Source organism: Doryrhamphus excisus, chromosome 1 (assembly GCF_030265055.1).
Source record: "Doryrhamphus excisus isolate RoL2022-K1 chromosome 1, RoL_Dexc_1.0, whole genome shotgun sequence".
NCBI lineage: Eukaryota > Metazoa > Chordata > Actinopteri > Syngnathiformes > Syngnathidae > Doryrhamphus > Doryrhamphus excisus.
In genome coordinates, this window is record NC_080466.1 from 3,859,027 (window position 1) to 3,880,962 (window position 21,936).

Consider the following 21,936-nt stretch of genomic DNA (forward strand, 5'->3'; position numbering starts at 1 on the left):
CTCAAACTAGTGTCCTAGATGTCTCTGACAGATAAGGCAACAGAATTTGGCCTTTTTAGAGGCAAGGAAACAGAGATAGTCAACTTCCTCATTGCACAAACCTTTTTCTCTTACAAACACCTTATTTACCCAGGAGGACATCTGAGTAGTTTTGGTCCAGTATCCAGTATATTGGCATCAGTTGGTGGTTCCAAAATGTCAACATTTTCTCTTAAATGATAAAAAACCGTCACAGGTATCAGATGAAAGAAACATTTTGGGTTTTTAAGGGCTGAAAATGCAACATAATGGGTTGCATCGAAGTTGTCTTTAAACAGACTTTCAACCGACATTCAAACGATTCTTTTACTGAAGCTACTTTGTGTCCCAATTTTCAAACATGAAGAATCTTTGTAGAAGCAGATGTACTTTGGTCTTGCAGGATGAAGACACAAAGGAATGTGTTAAAAGGCCTTCAGCGTCTGACCTCCACACACTCTTCCTCACCCAAACACACCTTATCTGCCGTCCTGCTTGGCGCTAGTTTATTTGGCAAGCGGCCTCCGGGGTCAGTGTCATTTATTGTGTGAGTGTGTTATCATGACTGATATCGACACAGAGATGGAGTGTAAACACGCAGTAAAGCTGTGTTTACTCTCTACTTGAATCCTTTTCATAAATTCCCCATTAGGGTTCATTGTGATCATTGACCAAGTGCTTTATCATGGTGAGTGTGTATTTAGACAGAGTAAGATCTTCATCAAACAGCTGGATTTGGGTTTTTTACTTGCTGTGTCACTATTTATCCGAGGCACCTTACACTTCACTTTGTACACTTTGAGAGATTGCAGTAGGAGGCGTGTCAACAGTGTAGTTTCATTCAAATATTCAGTAATGGGGTGGAGGTTGTTCATATATTACGGCAAATTGCAATGGTGCGCTCAGCGAATTCAGCAGTGAAGTCAAAGGAATCTCATGTTTGGCAAATTTGTGTGTAAATGTTTTCCCTTTTCTACTGCATGGTATTCACTCAGGTCATTCCGAATCCAGCTTGCAATGTTCCTGTGCCTGCAGCATTAAACTCCATAGTCTGTTTTGTTGCTGTCATCAGCGTCCTCTCGAACAGCCATACGTCTTAATACAGGAACCTATCAAGGCTCGACAATAACGATGTACCGATGGCCCGGGGCAAGTTAAAGCAAAATTCGGGCAAGTAAATCCAATCAGTGATATTCTCATCGGGCAAGTACACTTTGGCATGCCATACTGCGAAGAGTTTTTTTAAAAGCGGTTCTCGTTGGGTGTTGGTAAAACACAGACTGCGTAATTCCGGTGGTAATTTGCAAACCAATGCTTGCATATCTTGAAATGGACCAATCAGAATAGTTTATTTAGACCGCAGTCCGCGTTTTACCCACACCCCCATTCTTGTTCACGATCAACCAATCAGCGATCGTTTCACTACAAAAACATCTATCATGGCGTCCCTGCCAACATCGTCTAATTCTTCAACAATTTCTGAAGGAAAACACCAAAAACTGATGAAACATTCATTTTACATGGGGCAAGTTCGGGCAAGTAGTTGTCATCTTAAGGATTCCCCATGGGCAAGTCATTTTTGTTTTTAATGTAGAGCCCTGCCTATTGTTGCTGTATCTCTTTGTGACTGATCAATGCTACGTTTTTCACAGTTTACTGCAACTACAATGAAAAAGTGGAAAATCTACTGTTCCAAAACAAAGGTGACTCAAACTGGTAGCTGGTACTGTTGCCGTGACAACATTGCCCCATCATTGCTTTTCTTTCCAGGATTTTCCCTATGATATTCCTGTTAAATATGTACATAGATAAGGGTGAAAAATGATGCGAATGGGAAAAAACGATAACGGACACACTGATAAAAGCCCTAAAAATATCTATTTTTGTAATGATATTCCTCTCATAGTTATTAAAGGGGACCTATTACGCTTTTTCCACTTTTCTGACATTAAAATGTCGTTACAATGTTGATGGCAAAGTTTCTGTTAATGAGGTTTGCGCCTTTGGAAGTGAGCCCTGAAAGAAGTTTGGGATGGTTCAAAACGCTCGGTTTCAGAAGACGTGGCAAAACTGCCCCTTTGTGTGTCACAGAAGAGCAGAATTCCTTATATGGGCGTGGCTGTAAGCCAGATAAGCTTGCTGCCCTCCACCGCTCTCTGTTTACGTTGCTAGCAATGGCTCATAAGGGAAAGCCACATTTGTTTACAATTCCTAAAGACGCCACTATCAGAAACAAGTCTACCAGTAAAAGAAATGCATTTTAATCTGTCAATGACATTACCGATGGTGTAGAAAACCTAAAAACGCTAAAATGTTTAAGGTACTTACCATTGAGAGACGTCTTGAAGTAACCTCTTTTCTTGATAAACTTCGTACCGTCGTGTCTCCACTTCCAGATCGGATTCGGGATCCAACACATGGCTGTATGTTAAAAGCCGACATTATGAAAAGATAAATCACTGTTGTTTATTGTCACCTCCTGTACTGTTTAACAACTGTGGTTGCGGGCTGCGGTTGGAATCTCGCAGGGAGCACAAAATCCGAAGAAATACTGCTGAATAGGTTCACATTCTGGAAGAACTAGAAAGCTTTCTTTGCTGGTTATTGTGTGACAGAGTCGACAACTCAATACAAAGGCCGAAAAATAAGCATAATAGTTCCCCTTTACATGCATCTTAAATTCAGTTTTACAAAATATGCGTTTACATAACATAATTTCTTGTTGCTGGAGAATATTGAGTGAATAGACTTGTTGTGAGACAGCACCGTTTGCTGGATTCATATCTAGTATATTAATATATACCTATCTGTGGTACTATACAAGAGAAGCTATCCATTGAAGTGCATCATCTCGGACCAAAAATGTGGACTGGCTCAGTGACGGATACTTTTTGTTGTCTTTGGTCAGTTTTGGTTTCAGAGACCAAACAAAGAATCAACTTGAAAACCCCAAATATAGATATCAGGTGGAAAACACATCTATGTTTTTTTTTTTGTGTCATAAACTGTTAGTGGTATCATGGCTATTCAGTGAACACAACAATTCTGTAGTGTCGCTACAGCCTCCCCTGCAAGCAGCAGGTTTAGAGAAAGGTTGTGGTTAAAGGTCTGTTTGGCTGCAGGCTACAACCTGCCACACTCTGTGAGGCAAAATAAACTTTTTGTGAGTGTTTATGTATCAGGGCTGTGCTCTCTTGGAGAGAATATTATTTCATAGGGAGCTAAGAGAACGCCAAATAAGCACACGCGGTGTCCATGTTTGGAGCAGATGTGTGTGTGTGTGTGTGTTGTGTAGCAAATGCCACACCCAGTATAACCTTGTGATGTTGTGATGATATACAGTATGCACTCCCACACATCTTTCATAAATGTCTATACAAGCTTCAATAATTTATATCTGTAATTATCATGTCCTCTCGAAACAATGTTTGTTTAACATTAAGATAAGGAATGAGTGAACGGTTGGGGGGGTTGACCAGTATTTCCATCTTGGAGCCATGAACATACAAAATATGGTCCTGCATCTATGCATGCAGACAGACCCCAGAAAGTCAGAATTGGCACCAGCAGATCGGACACAAGAACTGTGAGCTCAGGTTTTTGCTGCACAACCTCTTCAAACACGATTGCATCCCCATTATCGAGTTTCCTGATGACATGACCGTAATTGTCCTGATCACCGATCACATTTTGAATCTCGAACTGAATGTACATGTTAGCTAAGCAGGAGACAAACACTGGCAACAGCTGGTAGGCTTCTGTCCAAAAGTAAACCAGCTTCCATGCATGTTCGCTCCATGTTTGCAGGAAACAGCTACTCCGGCAAAATGACTTATTCACATAAACTGAGCAAAGGTTTGTTTAAAATGTCATCAATACGGATAATATGAGAAAATAGCACACAGTTTTGGTGTAAAAATACATATAAATTGACATAAAAAACTTTTTTAAAGACAGCCTCTATGCTGTGTAGCGCCTTGACCTGTGACATTAGGACATCCTGCAAGGAGACCAAAGAGCTGCTCGTCGTCATGTTTGCCGCATTTCAAGGACGATTGCTTTGAGGAAGTTTGCAGACAGCTGCGATTACAAGTCAAGACCGAAAGCCTTCAGCTGTGCGTAGCGTAAAATTCTCCCTCTATGACTTGTACATCCGACAAGGAAAATCGTGCACCCGGCTGTCACCCGTCACAGACTCTGTCTGACAGACAGCCCACCGGAACCTTTGACATCACCACCTAACGAAATTGGGGCACTGGTGAAAAGCCAAACAGAAACCGTATAATGTTGTGTTTGGAATTGTAAAATGAAAAAAGTGATGCACCAGTCAGTCTCTGAAGTATCCTTCCAACAGTCAGTTGAAATGGAAAAAATCTGTTCCTTCTTTCAACTGCAGTGACTTGAGGTTTTCCTCCAGAATGCCGCCTGTCATGTCCTGCACACATCACAAACATCGAAGAGTAAAAAAATGACAATGTATTACATCTTTTATTAGTTTTCTGCAGCTCTGCAACCGTGTTTGTGATTTGGTTTGAACTTTAATTAGATTTAACCTTGCGAGCACAGTTCAAAGACATCCTATTGTTGCTTTGAGTGACGTGACATTGGCTGACAAACGTGGGATGGAGCCCAGGTGTTTGTCAAAGAAAATTACACTCAAGGTCTAATTCCTATAATTGAGCAATTAGCATGGTATTATTATGGTATGGTGATTGGCTGTCTCAGTCTGGGTGACCAAGAGACTATTTGTGTGCACGTTACGTGGCATTACCAAAGAAATGGTTTCAATGTGGCTAACATTTTGACAAAAACAAAACGAGCAGCTCTGTTGATGTTTATACAAGCACAATGTGATCAAAGATCAGGCTGCTGTCTCTGCCCATTTCCTGCAGGCCTCCTGTGAGCTATGTCCTGTGCCGGGCACACGCCCTCGCTCATTATGTCGTTAATGCAGATTGCAGAACAGCGGGGGGGGGGGGGAGGTGTCAGTAAAACAGCAAACACACAAAAACACTTTTTTGCTTACCAGTTTGACGCAGATAACAAAAGGGGGGGATGCATTTTTATAGTGCAGAATGGGAATCTTTGGCTTTGGTTGTTCCTGGGGGAGGTCAGCAAAGGAAAGATCAGTGATTGTCATAGATTATTAAAAGCACATGGATGCAATGGAATTCAAAGAAAATGTTCAAGAATGTATGCCTTTTATGCAAAAATGTAACATGAGTTTGCATTGTGGTGTATCTGGAGGAATTCAAGAGTTATATTTTATGCATTTTTGCTGGATTTTCTGGTTTAATTTGATTTCTACAATGTGCCGTGGGCCAGTAAAATTGCTGTGACATCTGTAAGCCTGTCCTGTGCAGACTAATGGAAAGTGTATGCATAACAGCGACTGTGTAGAAGTCGAACTGCCAATGTTAAAGCTTCCTGACAACCCGTTTTACCTCCTCCTTTACCTGCATAATATTCTCCATATGCATAAGTTGAGTTGACTTAATGCAATACTCTGATTTGTGTGATCCTTTCCTTTTTTTGAGCACTAGTTTGTCATATAGTGTTTGCTGTTGACCTCACCTCGGAGTCTTCATAGGTGTAAAATCCTTTATTGATCTTGTTCTTGTCCACATCGCAGAAAGCTTTGACCTCCAAAAAAAAATAACAAAAACATGACATAACAATAAACGGTGACTCTCATGTCAACCGCCAACATTTGCAGGAAACCATACTTTCTTCTGATTGGCGGCGTTGAGACAACGGTACAGTTTGCGGCCTTGTTTCCCAGCATTCCATATAGTGAAACTCCCCCATTGGCTAATGATCCTCTCCTGGAGGAATCCAACTCGCAGGTTCCAAATGGTTTCCCTGATAAGCAGAAGAAAACATCAACTCTAAAACAGTATGTGCTTGTATGTTAAAGTCGTTCACATCACAGACACTCAATCCCATTTCAGGAATACTCGCATGCATTTTGATGTCAGACAATCATCTCAGCTAGTATTTGGCACCATCAGAAGTTTTTAGAAACACTTCTCACTTCACAAACTATCTATAATTACTTTGTGTGCGAGGCTGACAAAGCTGTTGGTTTCACTTGTCCAAGCAAGTAGCGGATAGAAAAAGGTGTCAAGGAGCTGGGGGAGAGTGGAAAGTAGGCAAGGCGAGCTTTAAATAGGCTTCCAGAAATAAGACAGATGATAGATGATGACAGAAAGGAGGTTGATTGGTAAAATCCGATGACTGTGTTACAGTAAAGGGGACGAGGGGAGCAATGGAAAAGGGATAGGCAAAAATGGGGATGGAAAGAAAGAAGGTATCGGAGTCAAGATAGAAGTCTGTCCACTACATCAGTGTTTTTCAACCTTTTTTGAGCCACGGCACGTTTTTTTTTTACATTGGAAAACATCACTAAGTCTATAGGAGGAAGGAGCTAGGTGTTGCCACACGGACCGATATTACATTGCTCTGCCAGTCTTTACACCACGGACACTCCACAGTAGCCATGTTTACATGAGGAGTTTTTCTCTTTCCCAATGACTTTTCCGGAAACAATGGTACACATGGAAAGGAATATTCCAATCTCTTGTCTACATGCGTCGCTATAATCAACCAGAATAGTCAATGGGGCATGCCCATTAAAACGTAAACACCAACATCACGTGATACCGACTTACCTGAGTTGTTCTTTCACTTGTTGGAATAATTCCGTATTGCCAGTTTTTCGTTTGTCCACTCTTGAAATTTAGTTTGGATCAAAAACAAACTTTCCGTATCAGTCCAGTGCCGATTGCTGGCCTCCATTTTTAAAAGTGAAGAACGTCTGGAGCTGCGTGTTACGTCATATCTGAGCATGCGATATGATAAATTTAACTTCAAATTCAAGCTTGCTAATATTTTATAATTCAACTGGGTACATGTTTTATATAGATATATATTTTCTTTTGACTTATGGACTTATGAATGGCGTATAGAAGGGTTTAGATTCTGTTCCACAGATGGCGCTAATGCACACGAAAGCTGCTTGCCAACCGCCAATAAAGTACAGAAGAAGAAGAACGAACCCTGACAACTTTCCGTTTGAGCGGCTACAAGATACCTCAGTCGGATTGGGGAAAGGAATATTCCAGCCCTGTTAATCCGATTATATATTCATTGGGATTGGCACTATTCTTTCGGAATGAGGCGTATACAAAGGTTACATTCTTTCCGTTTGAGCAAATAAACCAAATGCAATTGGAATATTTGGGTCCACGTATACGTGGATATTGACATAATATTTGCAAATGATGATTAATAAATGTTAATTATAAAAAGTGATATTGGATAATTCCTCACGGCACACCTGACAATTTCTCAAGGCACACTAGTGTGCCGCTGCAATATGGAGCATCTCATAATGTGTGTGTGTTCCGAACTGGGAGACTGTCGGATGTCAGTGGGCAGCTGTGAGTCGGTGGCACATCAACACCGTGATCAAGTACGTGTCATTGAGTGTGTGTAGCAAAGAGGAGGAGGGGTGCACAGTAAAACTGACTCTTTGACGGAGTGTGTGGTGGCCTTTTCGTGGTAACGGTACACCACCAGGCACTGGTCGACTCTTGCCACACCCCCTCCTTGACGAAGAGACTGGTAAAAGAAGATCAAATCCTCGGGAACCCCCTGGAGACACACAAAGGTGGAAGGAAGGGTCGAAACATTTTTATTTTTGACACACGGTTTGCCCAAAATTCTACGGCTAGCTTGATGTTGACGTTCTTCTCCTGCAATACTGGCTGAACATTTGCAATAAATGTGAATGTTGTAATTATTAGGTTAGATTTAGCTCCAGAACTGCCAGACCTAAATAGGCTTCACACACTGATTAAAACACATTTTTTTTCTTTTTTCTTCTTTTTAACAATAGTAGGATAGCTTTGATGGCCAAAATTAGCTTTTTTAATTATTCTATATTTTATTTTTAATTATTCTATATTATAATTTTATTATTATTTTAATTATTCTATATTATAATTTCATTTTCATAAAAATACAATTCCAATAGTAGGATAGCTTTGATGGCCAAAGATGGCCACAATTAGCTTTTTAAATGATTCTATATTTTATTTTTAATTAGTCTATATTTTATTTTTAATTATTCTATATTATAAATTTATTATTATTTTAATTATTCTATATTATAATTTCATTTTCATAAAAATAAAATTCCAATAGTAGGATAGCTTTGATGGCCAAAGATGGCCACAATTAGCTTTTTAAATTATTCTATATTTTATTTTTAATTAGTCTATATTTTATTTTTAATTATTCTATATTTTATTTGTAATTATTCTATATTATAAATGTATTATTATTTTAATTATTCTACGTATATTATAATTTCATTTTCATAAAAATAAAATTCCAATAGTAGGATAGCTTTGATGGCCACAATTAGCTTTTTAAATTATTCTATATTTTATTTTTAATTATTCTATATTTATTTAATTATTCTATATTATAAAATAATAATAATTATTATTATTATTTAATTAAAACACATTTAAAGTATAAGATGTATAGGTACTCACCACAAATGAATGATAATGTAAGATTCACACAACTATGGTACGTTCAAGAACAGTCAAATGACGTGCAAAATCTCAGTGCTTGATGAAAAAACATTATCAGTGACGCTTAAAGACGTAAACATGTACAAATTGTGACCTTTCTAACAGTGGTACATGTATACTGTGGATTTATTTATGTATTCATAACAATATAATAACATACAATATATTTATAAATTACGGCTTATGGAATGAACTTTTGCTGTTTATGACTACTGTCTTCATTGAAAATATCAAGTGCTCCCTTACCTTGTTTTCCTCGTTAAACCATCCAACCGTTGAGAACCAACGTCTTGAACAGAACCATGTCGGCATGATGACTGTTGGTCCATGGGAGGTGTACACCTACGATAGAAGGGCTCGTTAAACATAACTTTTCGCCAAATTTCACCTCAAATGCCGACCACTGTCTCTTTTAATTGTTCAATATTGTGCGTGACTGCGTCACGGGTCCAAAGAAAGTTCCGTAAAAATTGATACTGTTAATTTATCCCTTGTCTTTTATAATTATTTTACATTGTTTTATACATGTAAGAGTGCCATTATTCTCTATAAAATGTACTTTTAATATTTTTGAGTGTCTGGAATGAATTAATGGGAAAAATAGTTTCGGTTTTCATAAGTTGCCAGTTGTTTTGGAACAAATTAAGAATGAAATGGTACCACTAGGCTGGACATGGAGGAATTTCTTTGAGTCTTGAATCTAAATATCCTAGTTTTTCACACAACGTCTGTTTTGTATGTAGCTTTTAGGAGAAGTGGTATGTTCAATGTGTGCTTTGGCCCTGTGATATGTTCCTGATTCACTCAAAGCCATTTCGGTGTTTTCTCTTTTTAGTCATAGGTATTTGTTTTTTTTATTTTTTATTTTTTAGTGTGGGATTTTCCGTGTTCACACGCAGTTTCTCCTTCACGCTGGTAATTTTGAAGGCAAGCGGCTCTCTTTGGACACAATAACAGATTGAATCACTTGTGGGTGCTAAATTATCTGCATCTGGACAGTGCAAATTGCTGCGTTTCATAAGTTTCCTGTTTAATAAATCAGTTTTTTAGGCAACAATCCAGGATAGTACATAAAAAGGTACATAAAAGCCTCTCGAAGGTGAAATTCCTACACATATCCCGACTTTAAACGGACCTCCATGCATCCTGAAGTGTGCAAAGGAAACGCACAAACATAAACACACACAATCTTTTTTGGCTTCTTCTCTTTTGGCTGCATCTCTTAAAACACACCAGGACTCCATTACTAGCGCTATATTTATATCTTCACACACACCCCCACCTTCCTTAGTTTCATAACCCCTTCTTGTTCTTCTCTCCATCTTCTGAGTGTCCCGTGACAGTCGCGTTTTTGCGTTTGGAGGTCGTTTCAGGTTAATCTTGACCTTCCTCGGCTGCATCGCTATATGTCACATGATGTGCTTCACTTTTATGCACACACAACAGTATGACTCAAAAAGATCACAGATGAGGAACACTGCAAAAAAAAAAAAAAAAAAACACATCTGGGCTCTGCAAGTCAGCTGGACAGAATCTGTATACGCATCCACCTACGTGCATGTGGTTCTTCTGTCGCAATATTTCAACACTTTGCAGATGTAAGATACGGCCAAAAAACATGAATAGGATAAATAAGAATGCTGTGGGAAAAAAAGCAGGAGAAGAGACTGTAGATGCGAGTCGTCAGCTGGATTTGGAAGGTTATTGATAACCATACCTAATGTCCTGCAGATGCACGCTCAAGAGTCCTGCCTGGATCACGTTAAACAAGCCCCACCCTTAGTAAATCTCTGCTTTACCTCTACCTCGGCTCCATTTCTTGACCTAGCAAGTGGAGTTGAAGACATGGAGGGCAACAAAAGAGAAGTGGAGGAAAAATGAGCTGCTTTAAAAGCATGCAGAATCAAGGAATGATGTCATTGTCCGTGAAATGTAATATATAAATATCCTTGAATGCTTGGTAAGAAGTTATGCAGACTGTAGCCCTGGTGATGCTAGTCTGTTTGGTTCAGGCAACAACATTAGCTCCAACATTACATTCCAGTGCTTTAGTAATTCTAACTTTATTGCAGGAAAGTGAGGATAATTTAATAGGTAGCTTGCTGCTTTGTAAATATTTGACAAATGTACACAAATATATAATACAACAATAAAATAGTGTACTTTTAGTGTCACTGCACAAACATCGGAATGCGGTGCAGGACACCAAAAGTTAACCATTGCCCACTGAATTGTGTTTCCTGCTATGAAGTAAACCAGTGGTTTTCAACCTTTTTTGAGCCACGGCACGTTTGTTTACATTGGAAAACATCACTAAGTCTATAGGAGGAAGGAGCTAGGTGTTGCCACACGGACCGATATTACATTGCTCTGCCAGTCTTTACACCACGGACACTCCACAGTAGCCATGTTTACATGAGGAGTTTTTCTCTTTCCCAATGACTTTTCCGGAAACAATGGTATACATGGAAAGGAATATTCCAATCTCTTGTCTACATGCGTCGCTATAATCAACCAGAATAGTCAACGGGGCATGCCCAGTAAAACGTAAACACCAACATCACGTGATATTGACTTCCCCGAGTTGTTCTTTCACTTGTTGGAATAATTCCGTATTGCCAGTTTTTCGTTTGTCCAGTCTTGAAATTTAGTTTGAATCAAAAACAAACTTTCCGTATCAGTCCAGTGCCGATTGCTGGCCTCCATTTTTAAAACTGAAGAACGTCTGGAGCTGCGTGTTACGTCATATCTGAGCATGCGATATGATCAATTTAACCAGGAAAAGGATCAAATTCAAGCTTGCTAATATTTTATAATTCAACTGGGTACATGTTTTATATAGATATATATTTTCTTTTGACTTATGGACTTATGAATGGCGTATAGAAGGGTTTAGATTCTGTTCCACAGATGGCGCTAATGCACACGAAAGCTGCTTGCCGACCGCCAATAAAGTACAGAAGAAGAAGAACGAACCCTGACAACTTTCCGTTTGAGCGGCTACAAGATACCTCAATCGGATTGGGGAAAGGAATATTCCACCCCTGTTAATCCGATTATATATTCATTCGGATTGGCACTATTCTTTCGGAATGAGGCGTATACAAAGGTTAAATTCTTTCCGTTTGAGCAAATAAACCAAATGCAATTGGAATATTTGGGTCCACGTATACGTGGATATTGACATAATATCTGCAAATGATGATTAATAAATGTTAATTATAAAAAGTGATATTGGATAATTCTGAAAAGACTGCCATAATGATATCATCTCATTTTTGTGGCATCACATGAGAATCTCAAATAAAGATGAAATGATTATCATTTCTTGTAGTTGTTTTCCTACATAGATCATGACGTTGCGTGGAAATCTGGATTGTCAAGAGACTTCTTGGTGGGCACTTTGCCTTGATAAATAAAAGTACATTCATGATTGAATAAACATTGTGCTTATTAAATAATAAATGACAACGCAAGTTATTGGGTGATTCAATGTGATTCACTCACCTGTGCCATCATTTGATTTGCTGCCGCTAATAAAATACTTGTTTAGTAGGCACCGTTTCATCACTTTTTGGTGTTGTTGAAGAATTAGACCATGTTGGCAGGGACGCCATGACAGATGTTTTCCTAGTCAAACGATCGCTGATTGGTTGATCGCGAACAAGAACGGGTGTGGGTGAAACGCGGAATGTGGACTACGGACCGCGGCCTAAATAAACGATTGTGATTGGTCCATTTCAAGATTTGCAAGGATTGGTTTGCAAATTACCACCGGAATTACGCAGTCCGTGTTTTACCAACACCCAACTAGAACCGCTTTAAAAAAAAAAACTCTTTGCAGTATGGCATGCCAAACTGTACTTGCCCGACGGGAATATCACTGATTGGATTTACAGTAAACCTCGGATATATCGGATTCAATTGTTCCCACTGGTTTTGTCCGATATAAGCGAAATCCGTTATATGCGTATACCGGAAAATGTCTGTTTTACGCATATATCGGATTTATATCCGGTATATGGGTAAATCGGATTGTATCCGTTATAAAAAGGCACTTCCTTGACTATGTTTCCAATGTACCTGGACTGGGCAATGAAAAGAGACGTAAGGTAATGAGAATTGAACTTTATTGGACTCTGAGCATAACAAATTGTTAATTAAGCTAGGCCCTGTTACGCCCGTCAGGCCTACGTTATTTCCAATAGTGAGGTTAAGATCTCATTCACTGCTGTGCTAGTATTATTGACGTCACTCACTTTTATATTTGTCCTAAATCTGGAGCCAGGAGAAAGACAATAGCCAGTGACATCAACAAGATTAGCATAACGATGCGGCCATCCGATATATGCCAGGGAAATTTAATGGAAATGCATTGGAACGGGACTGGAGATTTTGTCCGAAATAGGCCAAATCCGTTATAAAAAATCCGATATATGCAATGAATTTTTATTGGAAATGCATTACAGAAAAATAAGTTCTTTTTTATCTGTCCGTTGTGAGCGAATTTCCGATATATCCGAGTCCGATATATCCAAGGTTTACTGTAATTGGATTTACTTGCCTGAATTTTGTTTTAACTTGCCCCGGGCCATCGGTACATCGTTATTGTCGAGCCCTGCTAACCTATAATTCAGCATTCCAATTAATAGTGCAATAATTGGACCTTCACTGTAATGGAATATATTAGATATGTGACAGCTATGGTCCTCCAATCGCAGTTCTCCGCCTACCTTCAAACTTTCTGGGATGGTTCTGCAAGAGTAAGAAGAGTACAGTAAACCTCGGATATATATCGGATTCAATTGTTCCCACTGGTTTTGTCCGATATAAGCGAAATCCGTTATATGCGTATACCGGAAAATGTCCGTTTTACGCATATATGGGATTTATATCCGGTATATGCGTAAATGGGATTTTATCCGTTATAAAAAGGCACTTCCTTGACTATGTTTCCAATGTACCTGGACGCGCAGGCAACGCTGCAAACGCTGCAAATGACGTCGTATAGCGGCCTGTCACGATTCGGCGAATCGGAGCGCCACGATGCGGCCATCCGATATATGCCAGGGAAATTTAATGGAAATGCATTGGAACGGGACTGGAGATTTTGTCCGAAATAGGCGAAATCCGTTCTAAAAAATCCGATATATGCAATGAATTTTTATTGGAAATGCATTACAGAAAAATCGGTTCTTTTTTATCTGTCCGTTGTCAGCGAATTTCCGATATATCCGAGTCCGATATATCCGAGGTTTACTGTATTTATTTAGATGAACTCTACTTAGCGGTTTATACTGTCAGCACAATACTGGATGTCCTCAGTGCTAATCAGTGTCGGAGGGTCGGTCGGTCTCCTACAGTTTTCTCGTTTAATTGCCTCACCGCGCTCACCCCCGTATCCATCAAGAAAAAATACACGCCAGCTGGATTAAACTTGAATATTTTGGCGCGGTGGATGTGAACGTCATGTACTATTGCAGCTTGTAAGCATACCCAGATGTCCCCTCCAGCTGGAAGACTATGCTTCTGCTAAGGTTCCGTTTGCAAAACCAACCATTCCACTGCCAACCCTTTTCCACTAGTGAATGTATGTTCAGTCCGCTGTCACATTTCCGTGGAAAGGGGGAAGGTAAATATCCTGTTTCATTCAAGCTGACCTGTCAGCAACCTGGCACATGACCCCTTAGAAAGACACACACACACATACAGTAGTATAATGTACCATAATGTACCATGCCTTAGAGTGCTTACTTGTGTTAGGAGCTGATCCTGAGTGATCATGTTGATCCAGCGGGTATAACGTTCTGTAGATCCCTCAGGAAGCCTCTGGACTCTACAACCGATCAGCTATAATGAAAACACACATTTATGAGAGGGTTTCTTTTCAATAACTTTTGAAAACATTTGAAGCATTAAAACCAAATTCATACAAAAACAGAATAATCAAACCTGACATAATTTTGGAGCAAAATTATTTACATATTTCAGCAAAATATGGGTAGCACTTTACAATAATTACACAAAATAGCAGTAGTTAACAAGGAACAAACCTACCTAGCCTTTACCCTAACCCAGGGGTGGGCAAACTTTTTGACTCGCGGGCCGCATTGATTTAACAAAATTGACAGGGGGGGGGGGGCAGACTATATAGTATTTTACATGCAACAGTCCTATTTTTACGCATATTTTACATGTAAAAGTGTCATGCAATCTGCTATATGTGCACTTTGAAATCATTTATTTGATGTAAAGTGTGTTGGAAATTAAATGTATTATTTTTATTATTATTATTGTCTTTATTATTACTATTTTATATATATATTATTATATTAGATTTGTTATTATTAGTTATAGTAATGTTATTATCATTATATTATTATTATTATTGTTAATAATAATAACAATAATAATATTACAACTATTATTATATTAATATTATTAACAACAATATGAATATAATAATAGTAATATTATTATTATTAACAACATTATTATTATTATTGTCATTATTTTTATTTTTGTGCTTGTGTTACTTTTTCCAGGAGCATTTTGTAAACAACAGACCACATCAAATAACGAAATTGATAAAGCAGCTACCTCAACCATCAAAAAGTTGGCCCAAGCCACGATGCCAGGTTATGTGTTGAGTTTAAATGAAATACTTTGGAAAAAACAGGCGGGCCATATTGAAACACTTGGCGGGCCGCATGTGGCCCCCGGGCCGTAGTTTGCCCACCCCTGCCCTAACCACTACTCATTAGTTTGTAAATAACTACTCTAAATTTTACTTTTAACTACTCTTTTTTTTCTTTTTTTAATTGTGGAAATTGTTTTAATTCTGTAAAGCACTTTGTGTTGCATGTCTTTGCAGGAAAAGTGCTATACAAATAATTACACAAAATAGCAGTAGTTAACAAGGAACAAACCTACCTAGCCTTTACCCTAACCACTACTCGTTAGTTTGTAAATAACTACTCTAAATTTGACTTTTAACTACTCTTTTTTTTCCCTTTTAATTGTGGAAATTGTTTTAATTCTGTAAAGCACTTTGTGTTGCATGTCTTTGCAGGAAAAGTGCTATACAAATAAAGTTGATTGGATTGAGTAACTACTGTATTTTTGAGACACCCTTTTGTAAACATTGTATGATATGGTTTATTTTGTGTCAGACATGCTTAACAGGTTACCACGTTGTTACATGTAAGATGGAATTTTTTTGTGGCACATAATGACAAATTTCAAGGCACCTCTGAAGCATATGGGTACCTTAAAAGGGTGTACAATTTGATTCAATTCCTTATTAGGATTGTTTGGCCTTGGCAGAGAACCGTGTTTTACTGAGTGCCGTTCTCACTGCTAATTAATGGCGAGCTTCCGCCACAAAAAAAAAAAAAGATGTTTTGCGCTTTGACTCAGAGCCGTCTAGTGAAAAATGACAGGCGTAACAGAAAGGGACAGGCTGTTTGTGCAGAGCAGCAAGCCTGCTGTCTCTGTGCCGTCTCTCCCACTTCCCTCACACACATGACCCTGGACCCCGTGACCCGACAGGGGCCACAAAAAGCATCAACACCGGATACTCACACCGCTCTGCGTGCCAACATCATGGCAGCCGACACAGTTGCTCACATTGTGAGAATGTATTACTAATGTTTGGGTGTGATACACTTCCAAGCACACGAGTCTGTAAAACACATTAAAGCATAATGCAAATAAATAAAAATGAAGCAAATAATTTACCGAGTTTAAGTGGAGGGCAGACGCCTCATACTGCAGCCGAATCCTTTGCGGTAACATGACGTCATCCTGAAACACACAAGGTATCAATTAATAATTCATGCCAAATGAGACACAGGATGCAATCAGCAAAGAGAATATCATCCATATTTATTATTGTGATAGCCTGCTAGTTATAAAGGACTAACATAAAGGAATTTTTTTCTTCCATGTCCTCATCTGGAACTGATTGTCTCTGAATGTATGTAATCATGCATGTGGGAGGAAAAGATCACACTTGTGAAAACATTTAACATGTACCAGACAACATCCAAAAGAAACTCCACCTCTGAACCTTGCAGGAGGACTAGGCAGCTGAGCAGAGACAAGTACAAGTGAGTTAATAGCGGACGTTGTTTTCTCAGAAAGCAATCCGACTGTCCTGCACTCTTTTATGCTGGAAACGCTTTCTATTGGAAAGCAGAGATCAGTTCGTTGACATGCAGTTAGAAAGCCAAACTACACGGGAGTGACAAAAGGTTAACTTAATTTAAGTTGTGTGAGAAGGTTCCGGGCAGCAATTTTGACCTCAGAAGACTACTGACGTTTCAATACAAGTAACAAAAACATGCGCACACTTACCGCGTCCTGAAAGCACAAGTATCTTCCACAGCTCTGTGCTACTGCCTTATTCTTTGCATATCCCACTGAAAGAAAAATGAACAGTGTTGTTGAGTATTCATGCGTTTTTCTTTGCATTAAAAAAAACATAGAAGGCAAAGACTTGCATACATCGGTTCAGAAATAAACAACAGAAACAGGACTAAAAATACTGTATATCTGTATATTTAACATATAATATGTAATTCTACTATTCTTATGCATGATCCGCATGATGTACTCGTTCCCGATCCTATCCATCCTGGTCACTCCCAATGAGAACCTCAGCATCCTCATTCTGCTTCCTGTCTTTTCCTCAGTGACACTGTCTGTAGACCAGGGGTCTCAAACACGCGGCCCGTGGGCCAAATGTGGCACGCAGGACACTAGTTTGAGGCCCCCCGCCTTGATATGAAAGTTTGGATGCTGTATGGTATCATGTACCCAGAAAAAATTATTACGTTTGATTAATGTTCATGTTAAAGGTTAAATAACTGTTCATAGTTATCCTCCCTATCCGTGTGGAAGTGGTAAGTTTTTGGCTATTTAAGTTTAAAGGAAATAACTTGGAGGCTACCGTTTAGGTCGCTAGCTGTCTAGTTTGCGAGTTAGCATGTGTCTCAAGACCCTGCAGTTGCGCAATATGTTGTAAATAAAAAGAGTATAAATGTGACTATAGTCGTGTTTTGTCATGTCTACAGGGCTCTAATAATGCTTTGTTCATTTTAATCTGAAAAAAATAATTTGTCTACCCACCAACTATATGTGGTTTCTTAAGTTTTTATTATTTGCCGTTTTATTATTATTATATTTATTTATTTATTACTGATTGGTTGATTTTCTTTATTCTTGATTTGTTTATTTATTTTTCATTTTATTTTGTGTAGAAAAATAAAAAGTAAGATATTTGAGAACAGTGGAATGTTGAATCAGAGCTTTTATTGTAGAAAATTGGAACCAAAGCAAAGTTTTTGAAATTTTTTTGTTTTTAATAAATGCATTTTTTTGGGTTTTTTTTTGGGAAAACCTGATGCGGCCCAGTCTCACCCAGACCCTAGCTCCAATGGCCCCCAAGTAAATTGAGTTTGAGACCCCTGCTCTAGACCAAACAACATGGCTGGTCTCACCACAATTTTGTACACCTTTCCTTTTATTTTAGCTGAAACTTGTCAAGGTTGTCGGCGTTGTCTCTTATCTTTTGCCAATTTCCATTTAATCTGAGCACTGATAGCTCATCACAACACAACATAACATAACACACCTCCTCTTGGTTGGTCTGAATTGTGGCCACTGATCACCACTGAGATGCTTCTCCCCTCCAACTTCTCCCTCCAAGCCTCCATCACTTTTCTGGAGTCATCCTAGAAGCATGAAAAAAAAAACATGATAAAATTCAATTTCAAGACAATGTACAATGTGTGTGTTATGCAAATACACAGTCAAAAACATACAGTGCTGGCATCATCAAAAACAGAAAGTTCCATGGAGCCGCTGAAGTCTTGGTCTAATATGGCCTGCAGACACTCGTCCAACCAAAAGGAAGCGTTGTACACTGGCATGATGATACTCTGAAATACACAAGAGTTTATATTTTTTGGTCAACATATTTAACAAAGAGACATCATACATAACAACACAGCAACTTCAATAATAAAGCAAACCATTAGTGAGAATAGTTGACTCTCATCATTACCAAAACAAGGAAAGTTTGCTATTCCCATAGTGATGACAGCAACTATGTAAAGAAGTCGTGTTTGTTGACACCCACCACGTCCACTCCACCCCACTCCTCTCTCTGCTCCGATGATACCGTTTCTGCTCCATTGTGTTCGGTGCAGAGTCGCTTGTGTGGGTTCATGTTCACCCCGGATTCTTGCTCTGAACCCTCCGGACACTCCATGCTCACCTGAACGGGCAAACTGACGACTACGGGCTATATGACCACGAAGCTAGCCGTTTTGGTAGCTTTGACTTTAAAAATACACAACTCATCGAATCATTTGAATGTGTTTTTAAACTACAATAAGCGTCAAAATGACCAGCAGAGCTCATTCACTCATGTTTCAGGCAAGTCGTGAGATGACTTCCGCAAACATAACGTCATCAAATGCTGATTGGTTAATCGAAGACAATGACTTCCGCAAACTTAACGTCATCAAAAGCTGATTGGTTAATCGAAGACAATGACTTCCGCAAACATAACGTCATCAAATGCTGATTGGTTAATCGAAGACAATGACTTCCGCAAACATAACGTCATCAAATGCTGATTGGTTAATCGAAGACAGCCTACGACACCGGATTAGCTGTTGCTACTGTCAATCATATGATGGGCAGTTTCATTTACAGTATACAGTATTCCCGAGTGTTAGCTCAGAATGTCTTTTATTAAGCATTGAATTAATATTGCCACTTAAAGGTACACTTTACTCACAACCGTGGAATGAAATGACCAAGAATAACAAAACAAGTCAAAATGAAGCCCTATATTTATGTGTATGTGAGTGAGGCTAATCGTTTCCACATTGATCAGATTGACCTTTATCACAATGCTTGAAACTTATCATTTTTCATATTGCTAGCCAGAAACAACAGCCCCAAGGGGACGAGGCACTGAAGCCAAATTGAGGAAATATACTCTCACGCTTAAATGCATGATAAGTGTAATCATGAGAACTTTTGGCTCGGTTGTGCTGCAGGTTGGCCTTCAAAACACAACCAGAGCCCAGACAAACCATTAGCATTTGGCTCTCAACAAGAGACGCAAACCAGATGTCTAATTTAGACTAATGGAGATGGACAGTAGCAGAAAGAGATGGAATAAGGGACTTCTGTCGTTCTTATACTGTTCACATTTTTGTCTCAGAGGTTCAGTTTTAGGTTAGGAATATTTCCAATTGTGTTCACCTTAATAATATTAAGTGTCAAATGTCACAGGTGTTGTCTTGACGCTTTCCATCAAACTATCACGACATAGCACTGTTGCACGCAATCCAGGCTGCAGCTGTAGATGTTTGGGGTCAGACTGCACGTGTTTTTTATTATTATTATTTATTTAGATTAAACCAGGCTTTTGGAAAAGGGCTTGTGAATGCAAGTGTATCATTCAATGTTCTCTGTTTTTTTAGGTTTCATAGAAATGTGCACATGCAAAGACTAGTTACTTACCAGTCAGACAAAGCATTGTATCACAACTTAATACAAGTTGTAATATTTACAAAACATGACCTTGAAATTCTCAAATTTGCAGTGCAATGTGCAACACAAAACCATAACTTTAATCATGTCACCCTGGACTCTACCCTGGCTCTTTTTCACCAGGTGGTAGATTGCCCCACCAGGAAGAACAGGATGATTGACTTACTGCAGGGTTCTCAAACACGCGGCCCGCGGGCCAAATGTGGCCCGCAGGACACTAGTTTGAGGCCCCCGCCTTGATATGAAAGTTTAATGTTAGTGCGGCCCGCGCAAGTTTGATACGGATGCTGTATGGTATCATGTACCCAGAAAAAATTATTACGTTTGATTCATGTTCATGTTAAAGGTTAAATAACTGTTAATAGTTATCCTCCCTATCCGTGTGGAAGTGGTAAGTTTTTGGCTATTTAAGTTTAAAGGAAATAACTTGAAGGCTATCGTTTAGGTCGCTAGCTCTCTAGTTTTGCGAGTTACCATGTGTCTCAAGACCCTGCAGTTGCACAATATGTTGTAAATAAAAAGAGTATAAATGTGACTATAGTCGTGTTTTGTCATGTCTACAGGGCTCTAATAATGCTTTGTTCATTTTAATCTGAAAAAAATAATTTGTCTACCCACCAACTATATGTGGTTTCTTAAGTTTTTATTATTTGCCGTTTTATTATTATTATTATTATATTTATTTATTGCTGATTGAATAAGGCAGAGGTCGGTGTGGAAGACTGCCACCCTCTACCGAGCCCACTCGTATCTGGGCAAGGGAAGTGGCAGCGGCAGAATTCTGTTCCTGGACTTTTCTAGTGCGTTCAATACCACCATGCCCCTTACACCACAAGAAAAGCTCCTCAGAATGCGAGTGGACCCCTGCCTGGTTGCTTGGATCTCCAGCTACCTCACCGATCAGACTGAAGGACATCACGTCTGATACTGTAGTCAGCAGCATTGGTGCACCACAGGGGACTGTACTGTCCCCCATCCTCTTCACTCTCTACACCGCGGATGGACTTCTGTTACAACTCCAACTTGTGTCATATCCAGAAGTTTGCGGAAGACACAGCCATTATGCTTTATGCTTTGCTGTCTGGCGCCACAACAACAACCTGCAGCTGAAGACCTCCAAAACTAAGGAGCTGGTCATCGACTTTGGGAGGAGGCAACGACATTTCGTTGGCAATTTCACTGCTGTGTTATTGTGCAATGATAATAAAGAAAGTCTATGTCTATGTCTATGTCTTGGCCTCATTTATTAACTACGCGGGGATGTAACTTTAAGCACAAGACGCTGTAACATAATTTAACAATAATTGTCAAAAAAAGCAACATTGACTGAGCTACAAAACAATACCCAATGTGCACTTGGATGCATGGAAGTGATTAAAACCACAAACAGTCAGTATTTCACAAAGGAGAAATTACTGATATTAATAAGTTTCTAAATATATTCTTACATAATAACAATATCTTTGACCATATTTGCATGTGTTCATATGTAGTCACAACCCATCAAAAAGAGAACTGTGATGTTTGTGTTCATGGCTTTTAACGGACTTGAAAACAATTCACTAGGTCTAATTCTGCCATCTAGTGGTAGCTCAACTTACAAGATTTTCAACCACTGAGCCGCGGCGTAAATCGTCAGATGTGCCGTGAGGAATTATCCAATATCGCTTTAAAAAAAAAAAACATTTATTGATAATTTTCAGCAAATATGGCATTGTCGAGTGTCCGTGGTGTCCGT

The 21,936-nt window shown here is 39.0% G+C and overlaps 1 protein-coding gene across 2 annotated transcripts; it reads right to left on the reverse strand.

Moving 5' to 3' along the window:
- Positions 1-1,054: 1,054 nt before the first annotated feature.
- Positions 1,055-19,104, reverse strand: b3gntl1 (UDP-GlcNAc:betaGal beta-1,3-N-acetylglucosaminyltransferase-like 1). 2 transcript variants are annotated; one of them, XM_058079927.1, is made up of 12 exons: positions 18,769-19,104; positions 18,452-18,568; positions 18,262-18,361; positions 16,983-17,047; positions 16,365-16,430; positions 14,379-14,474; positions 8,871-8,966; positions 7,550-7,674; positions 5,745-5,880; positions 5,593-5,661; positions 5,045-5,119; positions 1,055-4,453 (listed from the first exon to the last, which is right to left on the reverse strand). In XM_058079927.1, exons 1-12 carry the CDS (start codon positions 18,898-18,900, stop codon positions 4,373-4,375), a joined length of 1,158 nt encoding a protein of 385 aa, XP_057935910.1. In that variant the 5' UTR covers positions 18,901-19,104; the 3' UTR covers positions 1,055-4,372. The 2 variants fall into 2 exon arrangements, with proteins under 2 accessions (XP_057935910.1, XP_057935919.1); XM_058079936.1 differs by lacking the exons at positions 14,379-14,474; positions 16,365-16,430; positions 16,983-17,047; ... (1 more) ...; positions 18,452-18,568; positions 18,769-19,104 and adding an exon at positions 10,342-12,460 and having other exon boundaries at positions 8,871-10,264.
- Positions 19,105-21,936: the final 2,832 nt, after the last annotated feature.

Bases quoted from the DNA above. Each gene is read 5' to 3' on its own strand.
- b3gntl1 (XM_058079927.1), bottom strand. From the start codon at position 18,900: ATGGAGTGTCCGGAGGGTTCAGAGCAAGAATCCGGGGTGAACATGAAC. The intron at 18,362-18,451 runs GTATGTTTTTGA...TCATGCTTCTAG, and splicing joins TTTTTGATGATGCCAGCACT to GATGACTCCAGAAAAGTGAT. The intron at 17,048-18,261 runs GTGTGTTATGTT...TTTTTCTTTCAG, and splicing joins TTCAGACCAACCAAGAGGAG to TGGGATATGCAAAGAATAAG.